This window comes from Bombina bombina, chromosome 3 (assembly GCF_027579735.1).
Source record: "Bombina bombina isolate aBomBom1 chromosome 3, aBomBom1.pri, whole genome shotgun sequence".
Lineage (NCBI taxonomy): Eukaryota > Metazoa > Chordata > Amphibia > Anura > Bombinatoridae > Bombina > Bombina bombina.
This window is the reverse complement of record NC_069501.1, coordinates 793,706,073-793,726,466: the sequence shown is the minus strand read 5'-3', so window position 1 is coordinate 793,726,466 and position 20,394 is coordinate 793,706,073. Positions and strand designations below refer to the sequence as shown.

At 38.7% G+C, this 20,394-nt stretch overlaps 1 protein-coding gene across 3 annotated transcripts in view; it reads right to left on the bottom strand.

Annotated features, from left to right (window-relative positions):
- INPP4A (inositol polyphosphate-4-phosphatase type I A) overlaps positions 1–20,394 on the bottom strand; it is a 430,069-nt gene that overhangs the window by 203,058 nt on the left and 206,617 nt on the right. For all 3 annotated transcript variants that reach the window (XM_053707704.1, XM_053707705.1, XM_053707706.1), the window contains exons 8-9: positions 16,158–16,272; positions 1,357–1,447 (exon numbers count right to left, since the gene is read on the bottom strand). In XM_053707704.1, the coding sequence (XP_053563679.1) occupies positions 1,357–1,447; positions 16,158–16,272 (206 nt within the window). The remainder of the gene's footprint in view (positions 1–1,356; positions 1,448–16,157; positions 16,273–20,394) is intronic.

Below are 20,394 nucleotides of genomic sequence, written 5' to 3'. Positions count from 1 at the left end.
CTACAAGTCTGTCAAAAGAACTGAAATAAACGGTCAGTTTGCAGAGGCTTAGATACAAGATAATCACAGAGGTTAAAAGTATATTATTATAACTGTGTTGGTTATGCAAAACTGGGGAATGGGTAATAAAGGGATTATCTATCTTTTAAAACAAAAATTCTGGTGTAGACTGTCCCTTTAAGAGGTATTGTGTTGGTGTTAAGAGTAATATTGGTATCCAGGGTTCAACTAATAAAATTTTCTATTATTGGTCTTTTCATTTATTTTTTATTATATACACAAACTCTCTCTCTCTCTCTCTCTCTCTATATATATATATATATATATATATATATATATATATATATATATATATATATATATATATATATATATATATACATACACACATACACAAACACATAAGTGTATGTGCATTAAGAATGAGATTAAAAAGCGATATTTGCACTCCTCTTTGTAATACCAGCGCTGTGCGCTGATATTACAAGTTAGGTACAATGTGAATGTGACCTTGCTTTCGCATTGCACGGAAGCATTGCACTCACAAGAGTGCACTTCCATAGGCTTCAATGGGAGCTTCATTCTAATGCTGTCAGACATGGCATGAGAACTAGCGCAGGGAAGGGGGTAAGTCACACAGCGATGGGAAGCAATTTTAAATATATATATATATATATATATATATATATACACATATATATTTACGGGAACACACAGTTCCCATAGATCCCAAAGTAATAAGGAGATTTTCAATGCTTGTTTTTTTTCTAACATCCCACTCCTGCCAACTTTAGCCCTCAAAACAGAGCAGTTTTTTGTTTTTATTTTTAAAAATGTTACCTTTTTTTTTTTATTAAAGGAAACTAACACTTAAGTTTGGGGGCAATTGGGGGACATTTAGAAATGTAATTTTCGGAACGCTAACTGTTACTGCGAGCTCGCTGTAGCAATAACCAGCCACTTGTAATGGCTGGTTATTTATTGCCCTTTTGCGGGAGCGCAATAACTTAGCGCTCCTCCTGTACTTGTTTGATAAATTTTGTCCTGTCTCTTAAAAATATTGTATCATCGTTTAACTTTTTTTATTTTGTACCCATGGACAGCGTTGCGTAATTTTTTGGCGCTTTATAAATGAAGTATAAGAATAATCTATTATTAAAAGAGGAAAACTGAATACTAGTAGTTCTTGAGGTTATGCTTTTTAAAACACAACTAGTAAGTATTACTTTTCATATTAAATTTGCATTTAGACTACTGAACAACAGTCTTAAGTAAATATTTATATATTTCTAATTTAACTGGAAATTATTTTGTTATATATTTTTTCAACTCCAAGACAAGAGAAAACTAACTTACCTGATTTTAGTAATGGGTCTTTTCGCAATGAGGCATATTTTGATCGAATTCCTAGAGATTCTGTTAAACTTTCATCAACAGAAAGAATTGTCTAGAAGGGAAAAATAAATTATTGAAAAGAGATATACTTAATCTGGGTGATAACAAAAACGTACCATTTAATTCACATTTATCATAACTATTGTAATGAGAAGCCATAGAATGGATTTAAAGGAACAAAGAAGTCAAAATGAAACTTTCCTGATGCAGATGGAAAGTTGTTTTATTTTAAACAGTATGCTCTAATTTACATCTATTATAAAATGTACCTCTTTCTCTTGTATCTATGGTGTCTTTTGTTGAAACTTCACTCATTTCAATGACAAAATACTGACATGGGCTAAGAAATGTGTTTGTGTCTTGAGCACTATGGGTCCATTTACTATTGGTTGGACTACCAGTAATCATGTCCACTGGACCTCACTGCCCTCATTTAACATTGCAATGCCGTCCCATGCTTGATCAAGGACAATCGGCTACTAGCAGGGGCTTTTAATCATCCCAATCGGATCAGGATGATTTCAATCCGCCACCTTTTAGGATTATTTACCTACGTTTTCCAACACAAATAAGTATTTGAAATTTTGAAGATTAAAAATTAATTTTGCACCATCATTGTAGCAAATGCTTTTCATGAGCAGGAATAAAATATCTGACCGTATATTATCAGATTAACTGGAAAACGCCAAAAAAAAAATCTGATTTTAGTAAGTAGTGGTAATTCAGGTTGACACTGTATGCTTGAATATACCCTTGCAAAATCACGTACACACAAATAATGGTTTGTTAGTATAAGGCCCTGAGCTCAGTCATGCAATATGTTTATTAAAGGAATACCTGTCTTCAAGCTGAGCAGTTTAAAGGGCCATAATACCCAAATGTTTAAACACTTGAAAGTGATGCAGCATAGCCGTAAAAAGCTGACTAGAAAATATCTCCTGAACATCTCTATGTAAAAAAGAAAGATATTTTACCTCAAAAGTTCCTCAGTAGCCACCTCCCATTGTAAAGGATTTCTAAGCAGCATTTTAGTGTGTCTGTCCTGGGACATCTGAAGGGATGAGCATCGTGCACTCTCATATTATTTCACCAATCAGGTAAAGGAAGCTACTATGAAATCTCATGAGAGTTAAGTCAAATCTCATGAGATCACAGTAAGAGTTCATGACCTCAGCACTGCTGATGCTGATTGGCTGCTGTTCATTTCTTCATTTTTTTTTTTTTTTACCTGCAGCTGGGCACAGCTGAGTATAACTTTTTACACAGAACTTACTCTGCTGAGCTGAGTAGATTGTGAGGTAAAATATCTTCCTTTTTTACATAGAGATGCTCAGGTGATATTTTCCTGTCAGCTTTTTACAGTTATACTGCATCAGTTTCAAGTGATTTAGCATATGAGTATTATGTCCCTTTAAGTACTTAATGGTCAAAAAATCAGTATTGATAGAAACCACGCAAAATCTTTGGGGGCTGTTTCTTAGTATTATTTAGCAATGCAAGTGTCTCTCCCTCACATCTGGATAGCTCTCAAGCTAAATTTTGCCTTTCTAAAATTCTTTGAGGTGCCTTGCAGTACTAACTAAACTTCTTTGAGGTGCCTTGCAGTACTAACTAAAATTCTTTGAGATGCCTTGCAGTACTAACTAAACTTCTTTGATAATCTCGCCAGACAGGAGAACTTTAGATCATCAGCCCCTAAGTGAACAGAAACAAATGTGGGGTGTTAATTAGATTTTAAGATCAGGCTGATGTCCAAAAGAGAAGTCAGTAACTAAAAACATAATTTATGTAAGAACTTACCTGATAAATTCATTTCTTTCATATTGGCAAGAGTCCATGAGCTAGTGATGTATGGGATATACATTCCTACCAGGAGGGGGCAAAGTTTCCCAAACCTCAAATGCCTATAAGTACACCCCTCACCACACCCACAACTCAGTTTAACAAATAGCCAAGTAGTGAGGTGATAACAAAAAGGAGTAAAAAAGCATACAAAAAGAGGAACTGGAAATATAATTGTGCTTTTATACAAAAAAAAATAACCACCATAAAAAGGGTGGGCCTCATGGACTTTTGCCAATATGAAAGAAATTAATTTATCAGGGAAATTCTTACATAAATTATGTTTTCTTTCATGTAATTGGCAAGACTCCATGAGCTAGTGATGTATGGGATAGAAATACCCAAGATGTGGAACTCCACAGAAGAGTCACTAGAGAGGGAGGGATAAAATAACCACAGCTATTTCCACTGAGAGATTAAATCCAGATGATAATGAGATTTTTCTTAAAAAACTTAAATCAAAAGCAGTAGAATCAAACTGAGACAGCTGCCTGAAGAACTTTTCTACCAAAGACTGCTTCAGAAAAAGCAAAATACATCAAAATGGTAAAAACAATAAAAGTATGCAAAGAACACCAAATTACCGATTTGCAAATTTGATCAACCGAAGCTTCAATCTGAAAAAAGCACAAGAAATGGCGACTGAACTTAGTAGAATGAGCTGTAAATCTCTGAGGCGGAGCCTGCCCTGCCTCCAAATAAGCCTTGAAAAGCAAAAGCTTAACCAGGATGCCAAAGAAATGGCAGAGGCTTTCTAACCTTTTCTGGAACTAGAAAAACAATACATAGACTAGAAGTCTTCTGAAATCCTAATAACCTCAATATAGAATTTTAAAGTTCTTACCACATCCAAAGGATGTAAAGAACTCTCAAATAATTATTTAGGATTAGGAAACAAAGAAGGAACAACAATTTCTCTACTAATGTTGTTCAAATTCACAACCTTAGGAAAAAAAGAAGTCCACAAAACAACTTATCTAGATGAAAAAAATCAGATAAGGAGACACACAAGAGAGAGCTGATAAATCAGAAACTCTTCTAGCAGAAGAGATAGTCAAAAGAAACAACACTCTCCAAGAAAGTATATAATCTTCAAAGAAAATATAGGCTCAAAAGAAAGAGCATGCAAAATACTTAAACCAAATAAGACTCCAAAAAGGAGAAATTAATACATGAACAGGCTTGATACAAACAAAAGCAGGTACAAAAAACAGTGAATATCAGGAAGTTTAAACAATCTTTCTAGGAAACAAAACAGAAAGAACAGAGATTTGTCCCTTCAAAAAATTTGCAGACAAACTTATCCAAACCATCCTGAAAAAAATGTAAAATCCTAGGGATTCTAAAAGAATGCCAAGAGAATTTATGAGAAGAACACTATAAAATATAGGTTTTCCAAACCTGATAATACATATTCCTTGAAACAGACTTATAAGCCTGCAACATAGTGATAAAAACCTCTATGACTAAACAATCAATTTCCATACCTTCAAATTAGTAATTTGAGATCCTGATGGAAAAATAGCCTATAAAACAAAAGGGCTGGCCAAAGAGAAAGGGGCCAAGGATGGCAACTGGACATCCGAACAAGATCCACATACCAAACCTGTGAGGCCATGCTGATGCTATCAGAAACACATGAGACTGTTCCAATATGATCTTGGAAAGCACCCTTGGAAGAAAAAAACAGAGGCGGAAAGATGTAGCCAGGTTGCAAAACCAAGACACTGCTAATGCATCCACAATTTCCGCCTGAGGATCCCTGGACCTGAAAAGGTACCTAGGAAATTGAGAAAAACATAATTTATGCTTACCTGATAAATTTATTTCTCTTGTAGTGTATCCAGTCCACGGATCATCCATTACTTATGGGATATTCTCCTTCCCAACAGGAAGTTGCAAGAGGATCACCGACAGCAGAGCTGCTATATAGCTCCTCCCCTCACCGTCATATCCAGTCATTCGACCGAAACAAGACGAGAAAGGAGAAACCATAGGGTGCAGTGGTGACTGTAGTTTAATTAAAATTTAGACCTGCCTTAAAAGGACAGGGTGGGCCGTGGACTGGATACACTACAAGAGAAATACATTTATCAGGTAAGCATAAATTATGTTTTCTCTTGTTAAGTGTATCCAGTCCACGGATCATCCATTACTTATGGGATACCAATACCAAAGCTAAAGTACACGGATGATGGGAGGGACAAGGCAGGATTAAACGGAAGGAACCACTGCCTGAAGAACCTTTCTCCCAAAAACAGCCTCCGAAGAAGCAAAAGTATCAAATTTGTAAAATTTTGAAAAGGTGTGAAGCGAAGACCAAGTCGCAGCCTTGCAAATCTGTCCAACAGAGGCCTCATTTTTAAAGGCCCAGGTGGAAGCCACAGCTCTAGTAGAATGAGCTGTAATCTTTTCAGGGGGCTGCTGTCCAGCAGTCTCATAGGCTAAGCGAATTATGCTCCGAAGCCAAAAGGAAAGAGAGGTTGCGGAAGCTTTTTGACCTCTCCTCTGTCCAGAGTAAACGACAAACAGGGAAGATGTTTGGCGAAAATCTTTAGTATCTTGTAAGTAAAACTTCAAGGCACGGACTACGTCCAGATTATGTAAAAGACGTTCCTTCTTTGAAGAAGGATTAGGACACAATGATGGAACAACAATCTCTTGATTGATATTCTTATTAGAAACCACCTTAGGTAAAAACCCAGGTTTAGTACGAAGAACTACCTCATCTGCATGAAAAATCAGATAAGGAGAATCACATTGTAAGGCAGATAGCTCAGAGTCTCTTCGAGCTGAGGAAATAGCCATTAAAAATAGAACTTTCCAAGATAAAAGTTTAATATCAATGGAATGAAGGGGTTCAAACGGAACTCCTTGAAGAACTTTAAGAACCAAGTTTAAGCTCCACGGGGGAGCAACAGTTTTAAACACAGGCTTAATTCTAACCAAAGCCTGCCAAAATGCCTTTACGTCTGGAACCTCTGCCAGACGCTTGTGCAAAAGAATAGACTGAGCAGAAATCTGTCCTTTTAAAGAACTAGCTGATAATCCTTTGTCCAAACCCTCTTGGAGAAAGGACAATATCCTAGGAATCCTAACCTTACTCCATGAGTAATTCTTGGATTCACACCAATAAAGGTATTTACGCCATATCTTATGGTAAATTTTCCTGGTGACAGGCTTTCGTGCCTGTATTAAGGTATCAATGACTGACTCGGAGAAGCCACGCCTTGAATCAAGCGTTCAATCTCCATGCAGTCAGTCTCAGAGAAATTAGATTTGGATGATTGAAGTGACCTTGTATTAGAAGGTCCTGCCTCAGAGGCAGAGTCCATGGTGGAAAGGATGACATGTCCACTAGGTCTGCATACCAGGTCCTGCGTGGCCACGCAGGCGCTATCAGAATCACTGATGCTCTCTCCTGCTTGATTTTGGCAATCAGTCGAGGGAGCAGAGGAAACGGTGGAAACACATAAGCCAGGTTGAAAAACCAAGGAGCTGCTAGAGCATCTATCAGCGTCGCTCCCGGGTCCCTGGACCTGGATCCGTAACAAGGAAGCTTGGCGTTCTGGCGAGACGCCATGAGATCCAGTTCTGGTTTGCCCCAACGATGGATCAGTTGAGCAAATACCTCCGGATGGAGTTCTCACTCCCCCGGATGAAAAGTCTGACGACTTAGAAAATCCACCTCCCAGTTCTCTATGCCTGCGATGTGGATCGCTGACAGGTGGCAAGAGTGAGACTCTGCCCAGCGAATTATCTTTGAGACTTCTAACATCGCTAGGGAACTCCTGGTTCCCCCTTGATGGTTGATGTAAGCCAGTGTCGTGATGTTGTCCGACTGAAACCTGATGAACCTCAGGGTTGCTAACTGAGGCCAAGCCAGAAAAGCATTGAATATTGCTCTTAACTCCAGAATATTGATTGGGAGGAGTTTCTCCTCCCGAGTCCACAATCCCTGAGCCTTCAGGGAGTTCCAGACTGCGCCCCAACCTAGAAGGCTGGCATCTGTTGTTACAATCGTCCAATCTGGCCTGCGAAAGGTCATACCCTTGGACAGATGGACCCAAGATAACCACCAGAGAAGAGAATCTCTGGTCTCTTGATCCAGATTTAGTAGAGGGGACAAATCTGAGTAATCCCCATTCCACTGACTTAGCATGCATAATTGCAGCGGTCTGAGATGCAGGCGCGCAAATTGCACTATGTCCATTGCCGCTACCATTAAGCCGATTACTTCCATGCACTGAGCCACTGACGGACGTGGAATGGAATGAAGGACACGGCAAGTATTTAGAAGTTTTGATAACCTGGACTCCGTCAGGTAAATTTTCATCTCTACAGAATCTATAAGAGTCCCTAGGAAGGAGACTCTTGTGAGTGGGGATAGAGAACTCTTTTCTACGTTCACTTTCCACCCGTGCGACCTCAGAAATGTCAGAACTATCTCTGTATGAGCCTTGGCAATTTGAAAGCTTGACGCCTGTATCAGGATGTCGTCTAGATACTGAGCCACCGCTATGCCTCGCGGTCTTAGAACCGCCAGAAGTGAGCCCAGAACCTTTGTAAAAATTCTCAGGGCTGTGGCCAACCCGAAGGGAAGAGCTACAAATTGGTAATGCCTGTCTAGAAAGGCAAACCTTAGGAACCGATGATGATCTTTGTGAATTGGTATGTGAAGGTAGGCATCCTTTAAGTCCACTGTGGTCATGTACTGACCCTCTTGGATCATGGGTAGGATGGTCCGAATAATTTCCATTTTGAATGATGGAACTCTGAGGAATTTGTTTAAGATCTTTAGATCCAAGATTGGTCTGAAGGTTCCCTCTTTCTTGGGAACCACAAACAGATTTGAATAAAATCCCTGTCCCTGTTCCGTCCACGGAACTGGATGGATCACTCCCATTACTAGGAGGTCTTGCACACAGCTTAGGAATGCTTCTTTCTTTATCTGATTGGAGGAGAAGCTTTGAAGTCCAGAAGATATCCCTGAGATATGATCTCCAACGCCCAGGGATCCTGAACATCTCTTGCCCACGCCTGGGCAAAGAGAGAAAGTCTGCCCCCCACTAGATCCGTTTCCGGATAGGGGGCCATCCCTTCATGCTGTCTTGGGGGCAGCAGCAGGCTTTCTGGCCTGCTTGCCCTTGTTCCAGGACTGGTTAGGTTTCCAGGCCTGTCTGGAATGAGCAACAGTTCCCTCTTGTTTTGAAGCGGAGGAAGTTGATGCTGCTCCTGCCTTGAAATTTCGAAAGGCACGAAAATTAGACTGTTTGGCCTTTGATTTGGCCCTGTCCTGAGGAAGGGTATGACCCTTGCCTCCTGTAATGTCAGCAATAATTTCCTTCAAGTAACAGAAAAAGAAAAATAACATAAGCAAAACATTCAATTTCCACAATCTAACAGTTTCAGCAGATAGAAAAAAAAAGATAGTAATTTGTTTTTTTTCAAACAAAAAATAAAATAAAAAAGCAGGCATAATAGCTTTCAAAATTCATGAATACAGCGTGCAATAGAGGGAGAGGGGTAAAATAATTAAATTTTGGTGCCAAGAATGATGCATTATGCAAAAGGAAGTTAAAACATCTTTGGCGCAAAACTAAAACCAGAAAATGACACAATTCGTGTCATAACAAACGCGATCTCGCTCCAAAACAACTAGAGTCAACAAAGATCGAGGAAATGACACAATTTGCGCCATCAAAGGCGCAATTTCGCATTAAAAAAAATTTGCACCAAGCATGACCCAATAAAAATCAGCTTTGATAAATCTAGCCCTAAATATCTCTAGATGTTAAGTGGCCCCTGTTGAGCTACATAGGCATCCTGCCCAGCCATGTGTTCCTTGGAAGCATAGAAGCCAAAAATTAAGATTTCAAAATATCTTAACCTATGTACTTTTGATAACAAATGATCTATGTAATTTTCATGTAGTTAAGATACTCAAATGAATATATATATGTATATATTCAGACAACATATTAAATATGAACACATGAATCTGGGAGATTATCTATGCCTAGGAAGTTGAAAACCTGAGAGTTAAGATTCTAACATGTCAACCTATGTATTTTTTTGAAAAATCATAGAAGTCTTAAGGATCAAGGATTGGGCAAATCATATATATAGTTTTCAAACATTAAATATGTGCCTCAGACTATTAAATACTAGATACAAATAAATTGATATTAAATTGTCTGTTCGTATAATATAAATTTAAATTTCTGCTGAATGAAAAATATAAATAACCTATTCTTTTTACTTTTCAGGCATCTAACAAATACATGTGTGGTTGTCCCATAAAGAGGTGTACTGAATGTGAAATATGCTGTGTTTTTATATGAATATAAGATAATAATATGATGTTAGAAATAATACTGATGTTTCATATTAAAATAATCAGGAAAAATTACAAAATATGATCAATGTATATTAAACATATGACCAGACAGGTTTATTAATATAAAGAAATAGTGTATTTGATAAACATTTTATAGATTAGATAATTGAACTGCAGCAATATTTGAATGAAACTGTTTGTCTCTGTCTGCTTCCCCCGATGGCCTAAATCCAGTATTACAGCCAAAAGACATTTGGCTGTTGAAAATGAAATTTCCCAGTAGCCAATCAGGGAGGCGTCTCCAAATAACCAATCAGGGACAAGCTTCAGAAGGGCCTATCATCCTAATTTTACCAATGATTAGAAAAAAAAGAGGTGGGATTATATCGAGTGATATAACCCCAGGCAAGAGAGAAAAAGGGGGATGCTGCTAAATTTTTGCCTTACAAACGGCTGCCTTGCGATCCAGTCTATTATAAAGCAACCTGGGCCTAATTTTTATCCATCTTGCAAAAATTACCTCTTTCAATTTATGAAGTGAAATTTGATTTATCGGAGAAATTCTGGAAGCTGAAACATTGATTTGTTTATTTGGGTGATGGATGATATATATTTTTAATATTTTAGACAAAGGTATTCTAAGACTATAGTCAAATTGCAGTTAGTAATTTTAAAAGGGCCCAATTTGTATTTTAAACTTGTGTTTCATAGTCCTGTGTATTTTAAAACTAACCATTAATGCTAAGTAATTTATCTTTGCAAATATATATATATATATATATATATATATATATATATATATATATATATATATATATATATATTTATATAAATAAGTATAAAATACAATTAAAATTTTATTGAACAAACCTCCTAATGATAACAGTATTTTTTTTTTCAAAATAAAAAACTTACAATGCACTGTTCCAAAACACTGTATAGGTTGTAAAGAACTGAAAATTGTCATTTGTTGTGTTTGCAGCATATTTACTGAAATCAAAAGCTATTTCAATCAAACTTTGAACAACATTTTAACTTTTTAAACATTTTAACGGGTCACGTTACATTTTAACATAGGACCCCTTATTTGATACTAGCTTCAGAAGTCTTGCATCCATTAAACTTGTGAGTTTTTGGACAGTTTCTGCTTGAATTTGTTTGCAAGATGTCAGAATAGCCTCCCAGAGCTGCTGTTTGGATGTAAACTGCCTCCCTCCCTCATAGATATTTTGCTTGAGGATGCTCCAAAGGTTCTTAATAGGACTGAGGTCAGGGGAGGATGGAGGCCACACCATGACTTTCTCTCCTTTTATCCTCATAGCAGCCATTGATGCAGAGGTATTCTTTGCAGGATGAGATGGTGCCTTGTCATGCATGAAGATGATTTTATTACGGAAAGCATAGTTCTTCCTTCTGTACCAGTGAAAGAAGTGGTCAGTCAGGAACTCCACATACTTTGCAGAGGTCATCTTTACACCTTTGGGGACCCTAAAGGGGCCGACCAGCTCTCTTCCCATGATTCCGGCCCAAAACATGACGCCACCACCACCTTACTGACATCGCAGCCTTGTTCGAATAGGGTGGCCGTCCACCAACCATCTACTACTCCATCCATCTGGACAATCCAGGGTTGCACGGTACTCAGTGAACAGGACTGTTTGAAAATTAGTCTTCATGTATTTTTCTGCCCAATGCAGCCGTTCCTGCTTGTGAGCATTGGTTAGTGGTGGCCGAATGGAAGGTTTATGCACAGTTGCAAGACTCTGGAGGACTCTACACCTTGATGTCCGTGGGACTCCAGAGGCACCAGCAGCTTCAAATATCTGTTTGCTGCTATGTAATGGTATTTTAGCAGCTGCTCTCTTGATCCGATGCATGGATCTGGCAGAAATCTTCCTCAATGTGCCTTTTATCTGCACGAACCACTCTGTGCTCTGAATCAGCCACAAATCTCTTAATAGTGCGATGATCACGCTTAAGTTTTCGTGAAATATCTAATGTTTTCATACCTCGTCCAAGGCATTGAACTATTTCACTATTTTCGGAAGCAGAAAGATCCTTTTTCTTCCCCATATTGCTTGAAAATTGTGCTCTGCTTAATAATGTGGAACACCCTCCTTTAGTAGTTTTACCTTTAATTGGGCTCACCTGGCAATCTAATTATCACAGGTGTCCGAGATTGTTTTCATTGATCAAAAGAGCCCTGAGACGCAATGCCATCCATGAGTTAAACTGAAAAAAATATATATTTAATCTTTGTGACACTGAAATAGAATTTGCATAATAATTTGGAACAGGGTGTACTTCCATTATCAAATATCCATTATATGCCTACTTTCTGAGACACCAGCTCCTACTGAGCATGCTAATAGTATATACGTATTATGATTGGCTGATGGCTTTCACATGATACATGGGGTAGGGAAAATAGTGTTTTTTCTGACAAATTTCCAAGTTACTTCCACTCATTTGAAATTCAGACTAAGTGCTATTGTCAGTGGCATCACTAGGGTTGGTGTCACCCGGTGTGGTAACTCATAGTGTCGCCTCCCCCAGTGGGAAAAAGAACAGGGCAGGATACAGCTCAGCAACGTGTAGAAGAAAACGGATTCGTAATATGAATTTTTCATATACTACGCAACGATACATGCATAGTTGGATTATGTTTTCTTACTCCTCCGCTGGTTTTCTCCTATGTAGATGTTGCCTGCCACAGTGCCCTGTAGTGATGTGACCAATGCCAGATTAAGGGCTTCATGGGCCTGGAGTTGATAATTTTGGTGGGCCTATTTTTGGAATTGCATGAAAACACACACAGAAAGACACACACTGATACACTTAGATATACAGACACATACACACAGATGCACATGCACAGAGAGAAAGACACACTGACATAGACACGCACATAGAAACACAGTGACACACACAGGCACATACATACACAGACAGACACACAGGGACACAGACATATGCACAGACACACACATACAAAAAGACAGACACACTGACACACAGAAACATACACACAGATAGAGACACAATGAAACACACAGACTCACACACACACAAAGAGACAGACACACTGACACACACAGACGGTGACACACATACAGACACAGTGACACAAAGAAACACACACACAAATACAGAGATACAATACACAGACACACACATACAAAGAGACAGACACACACAGACGGTGATACACATACAGACACAGTAACACAGAAACATACACACAGATACAGAGACACAATGATACACAGACACACACATACAAAGAGACAGACACACTGACACACAGAGGGTGACACACATACAGACACAGTGACACACAGATGGTGACACACATACAGACACAGTGACACACAGAAACATACACACAGATACAGAGACACAATGATACATACAGACACACACATACAGAAAGACATACATAATGACACACAGATACAGAGTGTTTTGGGTGACAGGACACTAAATTATTGCTTATGTCTCTGTACAGATACACAGACTGACACATATACACACACACACACAGATATAAGCATAGAGATACACACACTGAGACACTGACACACACACATACAAAGAAACTCATATAGAGGCAGAGACACACACACAGATACAGAGTATTTTGGATGACAGGACACTAAATTATTACTGATGTCTCTGTACTGATACACAGACTGACACACACACACACACACACACACACACACAGACACACAAAGATATAAGCACAGAGATGCACAGCACACAAACAAAGTCACAGAAACTCATATAGAGTTTCTGGAAAATAGTCCAGAGACACTGGAAAATAAGACAGAAAAATATTACAGAAAGGCAATGCACTTTTAAATAAAGATGGGTGTTATACAACTTGAAATCACAAAACCACGAGAAAGGGCACTAACAGCTGCTGTGACACTGGATCTCCTGAAAGTTCATTGACCCCAATACAATCCATGATCTGGCACATAAAAAACAAAGTGCTTGCTTAGTCACTCTGAATATCCATGACAAGCCTACACTCATCTGTGACATACAACAGGATGCCTTTCTGCTTCCACTAGTTGCTCTGCGTGTGTTCAACCTACCGGGATTTCTGCAGCTCTGCTTTATTTCATTTCAGTAGAGTCTGTACTCTGTTGAAATGAAATGAAGCAAGAGAGGAGATATCGCAGTTTCACATAATCGCTGCATTTCTGGATAGTAGCAGAGAAAAGAACAAGCAATGTTCTAAAACCTCAGGTATTAACAAAGAAATACATATTTGTACCTCTAGTCCTCACTGTACACTTCTTCCTCCTGTGTGTCTGTAGAGAAGCCCGCGCTAGTGGGAGGATAACCGCACACCCTGTGTTTGTCTTTGTTGTACAGTTTGGTCATCGTATTTAAAGATGTTATATCCTTATATGTATTTCTATGGATATGTAAACAATCGCCTAACCAAATTGTTATTTTAGTGCATATATCGTAATGCCATATTTTCTGTCAAGGAAAATTATATTAAATAGCAGTCTTGTATTAGCATATTATCATACAAATAATGTTCATTATATACAGTTTTCCTCTGTGCATTCTGGTTTCTGTAAAATCGTACAGCATTTTCGGTGATAGATGAAAAAAATGGTCTACTCTGAGTAGCCTCTGGGGAATATCTAACCTAGACAAATATATTTGGCCACCTTCTGCCACCAGCTTTACGCTAAAGTGTGATATTTATAGCAACCTTTTCTGTATCAATGTGATTTGAGCTGGAAGCAATTCACCACCCACAAACCTCTTGCTTATAGAATTACTGGTTTCTTTTTAGGCTTCTTTAGAGCACTAAAAATACTGTTAAATTGATATTGATGCTTATTGTAGCACCATTATGTTTTAAAGGATAAGCGTATAATCCAGAGCCCAGGGTGCACCAGGGGCAAAGCCTATCAATTTTTCTATATATATTCCAGTAAAAAGGACCTGGGTACGCACACTAGAATTTTGCCACAGATATAGCATTAAGGAGCCACAAGCCTTATCATAGCACATCACTGCCAACGAGACAGTAGCCAGCCCCCATACCTTCTGCTCCACAGTGCCGCGCTTCCTTGATGTCTGCAGGGGGGAAAGGAGGGAAGGGCCGGTGTTTGCTGATGCTTGATGCACCACGCTGTTAAAACACTCACACACAGTTTGACACGGGGGAGGAAGGGAGCAAAAAAAGCGAAGGTTTGTTTGCATAGGTCATTTTACTGAGTCTGACTCTGAGCTGCTAGTCAGGCTTCTCGTTTAAACATCTTTGATCTAAGAGGCCAGGAAGCCAGCAACTATGTGCCTGCCGGTGTCACCCCTCCTGAGAGTGTCACCCGGTGCGGGCCGCACCCCCCTTGTAACGCCACTGCTATTGCACTTATAAGATCTCTGAACCAGCATTCTAAACATCTTACTTTGGTAAAAAAAATCTCTCTCTAGTGTGATTTGTTTTCATCAGCATTTCTGCAAAACAGGTTTATGGAATTTACTAATTGTTTTAACACTCAATATCCTCTTCAAAATCTAGTTTTCCTTGAAATTCTTCTATTATTAGGCTTCTAAGCCTAATAAGATACTAGCATGTATTAAGGAGGCATAGATGCAATAATAACAAGAAAGCATAATTATGTTGCTGTATAAATCCCTGGTAAGACCTCACCCTGAAAATGGAGTGCATTTCTGGGCGCCAAATTTTTAAAAGGAACAAAGCAGAATTAGAAAAAGTTCAGAGAAGGACCAAAAAAATAATAAGGGGAATGGAGGATTTAAACTATGAAGAGAGGTTAGCTAAACTCTAACTAGCTGTTCATTCCAAGGTGGTTGTTTGTGACATGAGCTCACAGTTTAAGGTTAGTGGAAAGGAGATTAAATCTCCAGCAATGAAAATATTTTTTCACAGTAAGAGCAATCAAGTTGTGTAAATTCTTGTCTAAGAAGGTAGTAACTGCCAATACCGTGGATACATTTAAAAATGGCTTAAATATAGTTCTGGCTAAAAACAGAATTCAAGGGATATCATTGCTTGTGTTAAAGGGATACATGATTCAGATAGAGCAGCAATTTTAAGCAACTTTATAATTTACTCCTATTATCAAATTGTCTTCATTTTCTTGCTATCTTTATTTTAAAAAGCAGGAATGTAAGCTTATGAGCCGGGCCATTTTTGGTTAAGACCCTGGATAGCACTTGCTGATTGGTGAATACCATTTAGCCACCAATCAGCAAGTACAACCTAGGTGCTGAACCAAAGATGGGCCGGGCTCGTAAGCTTACATTCCTGCTATTTTAAATAAAGATACCAAGAGAACGAAGAAAAAGTAAAGTAGGAGTAAATTAAAAAGTTGCTTAAAATTGCATGCTTTATCTGAATCATGAAAGAAAAAATGTGGGTTCAGTATCCCTTTAAATGGATCAGTTTTCTAATTGTCTAAAGTAAGTTAAATTTTCAGCATCTTTAGTGTAAATCAGGTAGTCTCTGCATAGGTTGAAGTTTATGGACTTCTGTCTTCTTTCAACCTCATCTACTATGTTATTATATCCAGGTATTACTCACTCTTCCATTAACTGTGTCTGTAGATCTGGTCACAGGGGCCCGCTGATCAGTATTTTCTTCTTCCATTTGCCAGCCTATAACGGTAATGTTACCCACACGCTCTTGCTCAGCAGACCTTTAGGAGATAAAATTTAACATATTCATAAAAAATATATTGTTAAGAGAACCATTTCATAAAATGAATTAAATCTTGAGACAGTTTCTGAAGTTAACAAAAAACAAAGACGTAATACATGCATATTATCACATGGCTGTTTTAAATAAACAAACAAATTACACAGAACATCTTCTAAATAATATCGCCAGGAACATTTTATTATCTAATATTAAAAAGTTATAAATGTTTCCACTCTTATAAACATAAATAAAACTTGATAACAGGAGGTAGCTTGATTACGTTTTGACAGTAAGTGTAAGGAGATGTAATAGGAAAGGAGAAATTAATTATCCTTCTATAGCAAGGTCCCAAGGTACTTACCTATTCGTGTTCCGGAACACTCTAAAAATGAAGACCGACTAGAGGCATATGGGGTGTGTTGTCTTGTGCTTGTTAAAAAACAAGAAAATAGAGAGACATACTAAACTGAGACAGAACAAAAGCTAGAAAAACTTCCATGCTTGTTCACTAGGCCAGTGCCACTTAGTGTGCAGTCTCTTTTAGCACATTATGCCTTTCACAGAGAAAACATATCCTGTAGCATATCAGTCTGACCCTGCCCAATGACAGTCCAGCGCCGAAATACCAAGCAATTCTTCTCTGAACAAGAGAAAACAACAAACCCCAGACGTACGTTTCGGCCTCTCTTGGACCTCGTCAGTGAGGTGCAGTTGCATCTCTCTAGGGCATATGTGCAAGGAGTCCAAGTCTGGTTTCCCTTTTTACACATAGGGAGACCTAAGAGTAATTTGCATAAAACAAGAAAATAGAGAGACGCACTAAACTGAGACAGAACAAAAGCTAGAAAAACTTCCATGCTTGTCCACAAGGTCAGTGCCACTCAATGTGCAGTCTCTTACTCTTAGGTCTTCAATGCACACTTTACATAGTTTAGCATTCTGTTTTACCAGGGCGTGAAAACTTTGGAGGTAGTAACCGTAATCCATTGTATTTTACATGTAGAGTTAGTTTTAAAAAGAAAAACAAAATTTATGCTTACCTGATAAAATTGTTTTTTTTCATGGTGGTGAGAATCCACAATCCATTTCTCCTGGCCACTAGGAGACAAAGATTCCCTATGAGAGTACTTCATTCCTCCCACCTCTCTGGTATGCTCGTCTTACGTATAGCCAAGCAAGGAGAAGTAAAAAGGTAGGAAAGGACAATGAAGGGAATAACATAAATTATTCTTACCTGATAATTTCATTTCCATCGAGGGGAGGAGAGTCCACGGCTTCATTCATTACTATTGGGAATTAAGAACCTGGCCACCAGGAAGAGGCAAAGACACCCCAGCCAAAAGCTTAAATACCTCCCCCACTTCCCTCATCTCCCAGTCATTCTGCAGAGGGAAGCAGGAACAGTAGGAGAAACATCAGGGTATAAAAAGGTGCAAGAAGATGAATAAATTTTGGTCTGCCCAACGGAGCTGTGGACTCTCCTCCCCTCGATGGAAATGAAATTATCAGGTAAGCATAATTTATGTTTTCCATTTAAAGGGGCGGAGAGTCCAAGGTTTCATTCAATCCTATTGGGAACATATACCCAAGCTCTAGAGGACACTGAATGAAACCGGGAGGGTAAAAGGCGGACCCTAATCTGAGGCCCCACAGCCTGTAAAACCTTTCTCCCAAAAACAGCTTCTGCAGAAGCAATAACGTCAAACTTGTAAAACTTTGTAAAAGTGTGTATGGAGGACCAGGTAGCCGCCTTACAAATTTGCTCCATAGAGGCCTCATTCTTGAAGGCCCAAGACGAAGCCACAGCTCTACTTGAATGAGCCATGATCCTCTGAGGAGGCTTATGTCCCAATGTTTCATAAGCCAAGCGAATCAAGCTCCTCAACCAAAAAGACAAAGAAGTAGCAGAGGCCCTTTGCCCCTTGCGCTTCCCAGAATACACCACAAAAAGAGATGTAGACTGTCTGAAATCCTTTGCAGCCTGATGATAGAACTTCAAGGCACGAACCACATCCAGGTTATGACGTAACCTCTCATTTGAAGAAGAAGGGTTAGGACACAAAGAAGGAACCACTATTTCCTGATTGATATTACGGTTAGACACTACCTTGGGGAGAAACCCCAACCCAGTGTGAAGTACAGCCTTATCCGCATGAAAAACCAGATAAGGAGGATCACATTGCAAGGCAGCTAGTTCAGATACTCTGCGTGCCAATGCAATAGCCAACAGGAAGAGAACCTTCCAGGACAAAATCTTAATGTCTATGGAATGCATAGGTTCAAACAGAACCCTCTGCAAAACCTTAAGGACTAAGTTTAAGCTTCAAGGCGGAGCCGACTGTCTAAAGACAGGCCTGATTCTAGACAGAGCCTGAACAAAAGATTGGATGTCAGGGAGCTCAGTGAGTCTCCTATGCAACAAAACTGATAATGCAAAAATTTGTCCCTTTAAGGAACTAGCGGCAAGACCCTTTTCCAAACCATCTTTGAGAAAGGACAGAATCCTGGATACCTTCACCTTATGCCAAGGATATCCATGTTTCTCACACCAGGACAAGTAAGTCCTCCACACATTATGGTAGATGCGACAAGTGACTGGCTTCCTTGCCTGAATTAGAGTATCAATCACACTTTCAGAAAAGCCTCTCTTGGCTAAGACTAGGCGTTGTGACAAAAGGCAAAGAATGACTGGGGGATGAGGGAAGTGGGGGAGGTATTTAAGCCTTTGCCTGGGGTGTCTTTGCCTCCTCCTGGTGGCCAGGTTCTTAATTTCCAATAGTAATGAATGAAGCCATGGACTCTCCTCCCCTTTAGGTGGAAATGAGGTGCAAACTAGAACTGCCACCAGAAAAAAAATAATTTAATAAAATTGGGCGGGACTCGTGGAGTCTCACCACTATGAAAGAAATTAATTTATCAGGTAAGCATAAATTATGTTTACTTTAATAAGGTTGTGAGTGTCCACGATTCACTACTCCCGGGAACTAATACCCAAGCTGTGGTGTCCACAAGTAATTTTGGGTGGGAAAAAAACATTTTTTGAAAAGCAGTCAACTTCTTAACAGATGCTTCTGAATAGAGAACTTTCCTACCAAAGGCTGCTACTGAAAAAGCAAAAAAAAATATCAGATTGGTAGAATTTAAAAAAACCTATGTAAGGATGACTCTGTTGCTACCTTTTGTACAATGTGTACAATAGAAGCCTCGTTTTTTTGAAAGCCTAAGAAGTGGAAACTGATCTAGAAGAAAGGGTTGTAATAATTTATTTTTTTTTTTTTGGGGGGGGGGGGACTTTCCTGACTCCAAGTTAGTGTTAATGAATCGTTTTAGCCAAGAAGCTAAAGCATCTATGTAGCTCTAACTATATACAAATTATGTAGAAGCCTTTATTTAAAATCTCGTGGATTAGGACAAAGAGAGGGAATAACAGTTTCCCCGACTGACGTTATCAGAAGAAACCACCTTTGAAAAAAAGTTATATTTAATCCTTAAAACCACCTTATACTGGTTAAAAAATAAGATAAGAAGTGCAGACAATTCAAAAACTTCTGGTAGAAGATATTGTTAAAACAAAGAATAGCTTCTAAGACAGAAGCTGGATGTCCAAACTATGCATAGATTCAAGGAGAGACCTGCAAAGCTCTTAGAACCAAGTTAAAGTTCCAATGAGGAGAAATCAGACTAATCAGTGAACTTATCCTGACTAAAGCTTGAATAAAGTCCTGAATATAGGAAAGCTTAGCAATTTTCTTGTGATGTAACCTGGAAAGCACTGAAATCTGACTCTCTAAAGAGCTAGCAGAAAAACCCTTATCTAAGCCCTCTTGAAAAAAATTAAAGAACTCTAGGAATTCTGAAGGAATGCCAGCTAAAACCTTGTTTTTAAAACCAGGAAAGAGAAAAACTGTCCAAATCTTGTGATAGATCTCTCTTGAAACAGTCCTTAGGGCTTGAATTAAGGTATCAACTACAGCATCAGAAAAAAAAACTTGTCTTAAAATTAGGAGTTCAATCTCTAAGCCTTCAAGTTAAGAGAATCAAGATCTCGATGATATACAAACTGCACCTGTGGATCCCTGGATCTTGCAAAATAACTGGGAAGTTTGTTGCTCAAACAAGA